At 36.5% G+C, this 8,750-nt stretch overlaps 1 protein-coding gene across 2 annotated transcripts in view; it reads right to left on the bottom strand.

Moving 5' to 3' along the window:
- Positions 1–421: 421 nt before the first annotated feature.
- The window catches only part of LOC135196946 (uncharacterized), a 124,793-nt gene continuing 116,464 nt past the window's right edge, over positions 422–8,750 (bottom strand). For both annotated transcript variants that reach the window (XM_064223793.1, XM_064223792.1), the window contains one exon: positions 422–1,786. In XM_064223793.1, the coding sequence (XP_064079863.1) occupies positions 1,732–1,786 (55 nt within the window). In that variant the 3' untranslated portion in view covers positions 422–1,731. The remainder of the gene's footprint in view (positions 1,787–8,750) is intronic.

Genomic DNA, 8,750 nt, shown 5'->3' with positions numbered 1-8,750 from the left:
TGTCAGATCATTCTCACCGTAACTTTATTTCAGTCAATACAACTGAAGTTTAAGCATTGATGTCAAAACGACTGAACTTTTTGAAGATCTGGAATCATTTTTCCAAGACTGCACGCTTTATGTAGGATTATCATGTACGGTTAAAAAATCAAATATTTTGAGAAAATTTTTTTTTATTTGGTTTCTTAAAAATGGTTACATGAAATATACGGAAATTATTTTTTTGTAAAAAAATGTGAACAGGTAAAGAGACTAGAACAAGAACCAACAGAACAAAGTATCTAACAAAAGAAAATACAGCTACACTTTCAACAAAAAAGAAGGAAAAAAAGCTCACTAAGAGAAAAGCACTTTTATTTATCTTTTAATTCTCATATGGGTTGTGTGTATGTGTATATATATATATATATATATATATATATATATATATATATATATATATATATATATATATATATATATATATATATATATATATATATATATATCTAGTGCATTGCTTATGCAACCAACTATCGGCACTTATTTGTTTTCCACATTTTGAAATTTCTGTCGGCCACCTTCACTGACGAAGTCTACAACAGTAATTCCAGTGGCAGTCATCCAAAAGCGCGGCTCCTTCAGAATCTTTGTTTTTACTTTTTGGTCACAAGGTTCAGTTACCCTTCATCACTGTTGCTACACATCTATAGTATTTTTTGCGTAGCAAATAGTCATGTAACATTCATATACATTTGACATCGTTTCTTCACATTTCAGATACTGTAATTACTAGAAGTGATGCCATTCAAATCCTGGTCTTTGGAAGATTCCGCTAGGTTTCAACCAACTTTTTGACCATTTTAACACTACTTCAGCTATCTAAATGAGAAATGCCTATCAGGTTGAGTCCCTCACACTGTTTATTAAACTGTAAACCACTTTTATTCTAACGGTTATTTTAACACAGACTTTGAAACTACACAGACTAGAAACTTGTTTACTCTGCTGTGGAAGAAGAGGCACTCTGGACTGCGACATGATCTATGAGAATATATTACAGATTACCATTCTCAGCTCAAATCTGAAATCATGGAAAGCAAAATCATAAAATGCCAATGGCCAATTGAATTCAACATTGTATGTTTGAAAGACAGTGCGCGCGCGCACGTTCTATGTTAAAAGTTGGAACATTCTGGTAAGTGTGCCACGGCTTTTGGAAGGTCGGTCGCATTAAGTTTAATCTCCTGCTACCGTTTCTCAACCCATTCTGTAGATATCAGACATCCAATAAATTGATTTTAATTTCTTAAACTTGATCAGTTAAAATGTGCATTTTCTCTCAGCGGTGCTAATTTTTAAATTTAATATTAACATCATATATCGAAGCACAGGATCCTTTCTGACAACTTAGCTTTTCCTTTTCCTCGATAGTACAACTTTAGTGAATTTGTATTGGCACTAAAAATCATACTGCAATAAAAAAAAAATGTCCATCTACAACTGAAACATTGACGGGGATTTGATTCTGGACTTTCATTCACACTCGTTTACACAGTCTGCTCCGTTACAAAGAGGATTCTTTCCAACAGCTTCGATCTCAACATTCCACGAGTATTTTCTAAATTACTTTGGTATAACTAACTATCATTACTGCATTTCCCGCAATTGCTCGCGAGTGACCTTCAAAACTCGCTTCGACAAGCTGGTCCTACACAACAGTCGGTCCACAGGTATCCACTCGACGTTTCTTCAACTCATTTTTTCCATTTTGTCCAAGTCGTCGCAAGATTTGGACTTGGAAGCTCTGAAAATATAGAGAAAATGTCCAGATAAATACATCGTAGAGAGGAAACACATGAAAAACTATGTAATATATATTACTCTGTTGTTACATCCTAACTTGAGACAGACAATATAATAGCTACACAAAATGCAAGCTCTAGTGACGTACAGACCTGGAATTTAATTCCATTGTTATATGTGAATATGAAAGTTTTAATATGAACTGTTAGAATCACTATAACTTATTCGCTTGATTAGGTTCGTTCTATCAAATGCTATTAAAACAGCAAAAAAAAAAAAAAAAAAAAAAAAAAAAAAAAAAAAAAAAAAAAAAAAAAAAAAAAAAAAAAAGGACAGAATACGACTTGGTGAACGAAAAGTTTAATCAAGCTGACTACTCACCTGTGAACAAATGTCAAAACTTCACCAAATGGATGTTGTAATAATACATGAAGTTTTCACAAATCAATGGGCCTCAAAACTTCTCTTCCTTTCTGCCTTAACAAACATATTTATATTCTGGCAACAAACTACTTCAATTGCTATGTTTTGGAAGAACTGGAAGAACCATGACAACCAGCACAGCACACGCTTTTAAATTTAAGAGCTACAATCTATTTTCAAACATTTTGTGTTACCTATCTGAAGAGCCATTTAATAAATCCAGCTTTTACCAACTTTTTAAAATACGCCTGTTCACTCATTTAAAATAATACTCCATAGTGATATAATTGATCACACTAAATGAACAATGATAAAGCGTATGTTGTAGGCAGCGGTACAGTTAGCTCTTTTCCCATTTCCAAAATTTCCCTCAGATATCAACAGTTGTCTCTCACATTTTTCCTGGTCTTTTCCACAGATCTGGCAGCCTCTTGTCTTCACAGTTTATGTGCATAGAAACTACAGCATGTTTAGTAATTTCCACTGCAGTTCTTCTTTGAAGATTTATTATTAATTTCACTTAGATTTCTTTGTATACCATTAAATGACCTATATGACAGCAACTGGGGTAAGGATAGAAAAAAGTGATGGTTCAAAGCTTCAAAAACAAACTTTCTTATCCCCCTGTAAAAATTTCTAATGGAAGTATATGAAAATCAGGAAATTTCTTTCTAATTTCTCAATGTCAGTTAAGTTGGTAGAACCATATCATAACTCTATTTGCCTATAGCCATGGTATGGTACTAAGTTAACTATGCCCTATTCTGAGAAAGCCCTCATACATAATGCAAGTATGAGAAAGCCCTCACACATAATGCAAGTATGAGAAAGCCCTCACACATAATGCAAGTATGAGAAAGCCCTCACACATAATGCATGTGAAATTCATCTTGAACCTAAAATGAGGTTATCCCATACACTGGGAGGCCAACTATTTAGTGCTCTTAATAGAATCATTGAATCACGATGATGTACTTGTCAGATTAGCCAATGTTAATACTAAATCAAAGTTAGGCCTTCCCAAGTAAGTCCTTGCTATTGATGGTATTGAGTCAATGGCAGGCGTATTTAGGTGAGATTACTGATCAGTGATTACTGCAGTACTGAATTGCATATCTTAAAAGGCAATTCCAACATTTCGTGCTCTTGACACTTGTATCGCCTTATATAGATAGGCTCACTGTCAGGCGGCAAAGCCATTTCAACACCTGGAAACCATTCCTGGGTTTAATTCCAAAATCTTGCACTTTCACATCTTTGGTTTAAATGGTATAAATTCTTCCACATCAAGCAAAATTTTCTAGCCTGATAAGTATGGAAAGTATTATACCGAGTCTGGGTGTAACTTTAGTAAGTCAATATAGATAGATGCTTTGGGTACAAACAACTGAAACTATTAGGACCTCAGCATTATCAATGTTAAGGTCATTTTAACAACTGGAATTCGTTCCTGGGTTTTTATTTTAAGTCTTGCATATACACACTTCTTTCCATTAAAATGGCAAAACGTTTCCGTTTTCGCTGACATTCTGGACAGGTACATGTGAAAAAATATCATAGCTGGTATCGCAGTTCATATATGAGGACAGTGGTGGAATTAGTCATCCAACTGGATATATTTAGACCTAAGGGACGTCAATGTAAAATTCACTTTGATAACTCAAGGGCAGAACTTTCCTTCAGAACTGGCTCACGAATTCCAAAGGTTGGCAGGTCCTATGGATAGGACTTTGTATTCAGTTTAATTTGTCACCAAAACCACAAATGTGTGAAAACTGTACTCTCAGAATGCTCTAGTCCCATAAAACGAGTTCCGCACTAATTCTGTTAATAATATTATTTGTAACAAGGGTAGCTCATAAGTAAGAGAAATGAAATTCGAGAATACCCGACAATACCAGAGTGGTTTTAAGGTTATTTCCATTTTTTTCCTCTTCCTGTAGCGCTTGTGGCATATTCAAGATGTTCTATCAGTATTTATGAACCAGCACCATAATTTCAAAATTTCTTAAAGAAAGTAATGCTCAAGATACAGATTATCTTTAATTAGCATAGTTCGAATCAAAAGCCCCACATGACCGTGACAAGTAGAGTTAGATACTTTCTTAGAAATAAAAAACAAAACTCTAAAACCACAACTATTACCAGAAAACTGGGCCACTTACTAAAATCCCTATAATTATGCAATACCACTTCTTACTACTATATTTGTTAAATTGAAAATACTAACTCTAATAAAATTCTATCTGGAATATCTAAAAGGAAACATTTACATTTTTTCTTTGATTAAAATTTCCCAAAGAATACAAAGAAATATTTAGATGAGCAATTTAAGAGACCTAAATACTGACGATCTCAATAGGTTAATAAAATGAAAATAGGAAACTATTTTGATCACCTCAACTGAAGCAGACATGTGAATATTTGAAGGGACCAAAAGTGTCACCAGCAAGCTATAGGTAAGTCACTAGTTACTAGTATGAGTGAACTGTTGAGATGATGCCCAGTGTTAGACTAATATTTTGAAGCAACAACATCATTTATGTGGAAATGTCAATGACCATTGGAGAGAGAAGTTTTGCCTTGCCTTGCAGGAAACAGCAACAACGACTCCTACATCCTCTGCTCAAAAGTGTAAAAATAATCCAAATATCAGCAATCAAGGCAGAACATTAAAGTATGCGCTCTCTGATTCTCTGCATATAAAAATTAAATTGTGAGTGATCCACAGTCACAAGTTTAAGTGCGGTAAATTATACATAGGGAAAAGTATTACATCCCAGTTACTGTTATATCTAAATATGTATACTCGAGATATCTCAACTTCCTGTCGTCACTGTCACTTAAAATTCATCTATTCAATATGCCACAACAAGTTCCCTTACACATCGATACCAGGAAGCCTGCTTTCATAGGTACTATTCAACTATTCAATATCACAGTTTCCTCTGGTCCCACAACAAGAGGACTTTTTTCCACTGAGTGCCATGTGGCATTTACATAGTACTAGGATGGCAGCGATAGTAAGAGAAAGGCCCAAACACATTCTAGGCTACAAACTCACACTCTGATCTATAACAACGAATAACATATGGCTACTAAATTCATCCTTGGTAAAACCACCAGTGTTGATTAATAATGAGCGTACTGTTAAACCTAGATTAGAGGCTGGCACTTTTCAGAACTACTTTAATAAAGTTAAAAAAGGACAGACTACAACTTGGAAGTGATCAAAGTTGCATCTCTGAATAAAAGAATTTGGCAAATTCAAACTAATCATTCTGTATGCCATTACTAAATATGATTAAGAAAATTGTAACCATAAGTATATTTTCAAATAACACTATTTTCCATATGTCTGGTAACTACTGTGAATAAGCCACTGTTAAAACCTAGAAAAGACAAACCGTCGGTACCAAACAACCTGCCTGCTGCATTACCATAATCTGGTTAAAATAATGGGAAAAAAAGTTTATCTAATACTTATTTGGTATCTGAAACACAACTACATTTTTCCAGAGCTGTGTGTCTCAAGAAGACGTGTGTTGGCTTAAGATAAAAATGTGTTCTACTACTGATGAGTAGTTTACATAAAGCTTCGCTTCAAAGTAATAACTTGTCAAACATCTGTTTTGATCTAGAACAGGCTTGACGCCACATGAAGGCACTTTTAAAAGCCCTTTATGACGATGAATATGAGTAAAGTACCACTTTTTATTGCAGATTTATCGATGAATACATGACTCCAGGTACGAAGAGCATCATTATTAAACAGCAAATATCAAGGGAGAAGATTTCCCCAAGTTAGCATTCCAGGAATTAGGTGTTCTCCTTGCATTGGTCATTAAAACCACTACGAAGAACATTCTGGAACCTTTACATATAATTATAACGATGACCTTTTTATCTTTAACTGTTTCATGGATGACAAAGAATCAAAGAGGCCCTGCTCGATTTTAATAATAATAATAATAATAATAATAATAATAATAATAATCATAATAATAATAATAATAATATTAGTGTACTTAGGAAGCAGACCCTCTCTCAAGCATACTTTATTAAAAGTAATGGCTACTTCTGCAGCGTTACACTTGTAGAGATTCTTCTCTATTTTCCGAATAGCGGCATTTTCCGTGCTACTTAGACAGGCTAGTAGAGCGCCTATGGAGGTCAGTCATGATCAAATACAGAGTCAAAATTGGTGTATATATTTGAATTTTACAGATAAACAAATATGATACCATAGTTATCAAAGTCATTAACGATATATATATATATATATATATATATATATATATATATGTGTGTGTGTGTGTGTGTGTGTGTGTGTGTCTCTCTCTCTCTCTCTCTCTCTCTCTTTCTTGAAGCAAGCGAGCTTTCGTCTGGAGCTGCCAGACATCCTCGGGCTGGGAAGCTGAGGGTGGACTGATCTTGGAGCGGTGTCCGTCCTCGTTTATATTTGGAGTTGACAGCAGGGGGTCTGCCCCATGCTGATCTACTATTGGCTGGTGGCGGTAGGTCTTCGTTTTCATTGGTGGCTTGAACCGGGTCTCAAGCCACTTTCCACGTGTTGATGGTTGCGATGCTGTAAGTCCTGCAGCCGCCTTGACCTCCTTAGCGGCGCGGTTACGTTGATGGGCGTTTCGCTACGCTGCAGGACGTCACGGCTAACTTGATTATGGTTGGCTGCAGGAGTATCTCGTTCGGGGGCGTTGTCTTCCGTGGAGTTGTCGTGCTCGGTGGTGTCATTGTTGGTGGCAGGTCTTCTCATACTCGTAGGGAGGAGAAATTCTTCCTGCGTCGTATTTAGTGTAGGTTTTACTTGCTGGATGAGAAGCGCCTCCAGCAGGCGTAACCGACGGGCATCAGGGGCCTTCCCGATGATCTTCGTGTTTTGGATGATCACATCCCGGGAGATGGCCTCTTGATGTTTGGTGCGTGCGTGATTCTTGATAGCCCCCTCTTGGGCGTGGCATGGTAGTCATACCAACGTAGTCGCCGCTGCAACCGCGGACTGGGCATGTATACTGGTACACCACATGCGTCTGCTTCAGGGGGTCCCGTACCCGGAACAAAGGTGGATCCCTGGGGCTCCAGGGACTCCACTGATTATGCAGTGAAGAACGAGTCATTTTTTTCTATAATCTATAGAGGCCAACAATGCATGCCACAGGCATCTTATTCAGTTGCAAAAATATATGGTATAAATGCCTTCAAAATAATCCTTAATTCCACCATGGTAAATAGCAGAAGTAAAGTAATGTGAAAACTAATGCAAAAATGATAGACATGTCAAAAAGAAATAATGTGTATTACTATTTGTCTCTCCACAACACCTGCTGTACTGACTGCAAACAACCATTAAGGTTATATAAGGTTTTATTCTTGCCAAGTTCACCTATGGGAGAGAGGCATTTATGTCTGCCTCCCTCGCAGAATCAAAACCTAACTACGATGCATAATGCTGAAATTTAGGTATAGCCACGGGAGTATTCAAATCATCTTTTCTTGAAGCTATGCTATGCTGTGAAAGCATGCGAGATCATTCTTAATTTCCATTTCCAGACTGTCTGGCTCACAACTGAATGGGGTTCCAGAGGCTCCAAGATTCTTGACTAATTTTGCTGTCAAGATGGTGTCACTTTCTTTATATTCTATAGAGACCAGAAGTTCCTACTACGGCCATTTTATTCAAAGAAAAAGTATACATATAATGAAAATGCCTTTTAAATATACTACAAAGTCATACATTCGTATTTAGCAGAAATAAAATAGCATGAAAGTTTTAACACAGCAAAGACTGAAATGTCAAGAGGTAGTGAGGAGTGTTATTGTTTTTATCTTCTTAAACGCGAGTCTAAGCATTTCAAGCCCGTTGTTGTCGCATAGGCTTTCTTGAATATCTTTTCAGTTTCCTCAACATTCGTTGTCGATATCCGAACACCTGTCCTTGGCTTAGCTAAAGAGTTTTGAAAGACGCCCCGAACACTCGTTTCTCTCTCTGTCCCAAACTTACGAATGGTGGATTGTGCTACGATATCGTTTTTTACGTTCTACATATCCAAATTAGTTTATGCATTAAAGTTTATTTGTATTTCACTGTTTTGAGAGATGATTAAAACCTCATGGTTTATTTACAGTATATAGATTCAGATGAGTGGACCGACAGAAAATTAGAGGAGCTGTAGTTTACTGGTTTTCAGGTATGTTTTTCATTTTGTCGTCCGAGACGCGCAAACGTCTGAAGTCACCTCTAACTGCAAGAAGATGTCCATCCAACAGTATCAGCTATGGCAAAAAAGCTGCAGTATTGTCATCAAGTATGCCACTATGCATTTGCATTACGGCTCTTCGCTGCATATACTGATGCAGAGAAGGTAGCCAATGGGCTAAGGATTTCTCTAAAAAGGTAAGGGATATATAATCTCTTGAAGGGTTCCCTTATATTCACTGCGCCATACCATACCATGTCGTCGAGTGGCTGAGGATAGCCATTGCCCCTCATCTGTAATATCTTATAATTAAAATGCCCCACTAAC

Source organism: Macrobrachium nipponense, chromosome 18 (assembly GCF_015104395.2).
Source record: "Macrobrachium nipponense isolate FS-2020 chromosome 18, ASM1510439v2, whole genome shotgun sequence".
NCBI lineage: Eukaryota > Metazoa > Arthropoda > Malacostraca > Decapoda > Palaemonidae > Macrobrachium > Macrobrachium nipponense.
Note: the sequence above shows the minus strand (reverse complement) of the source record. Positions and strands in the feature narration are given on the sequence as shown.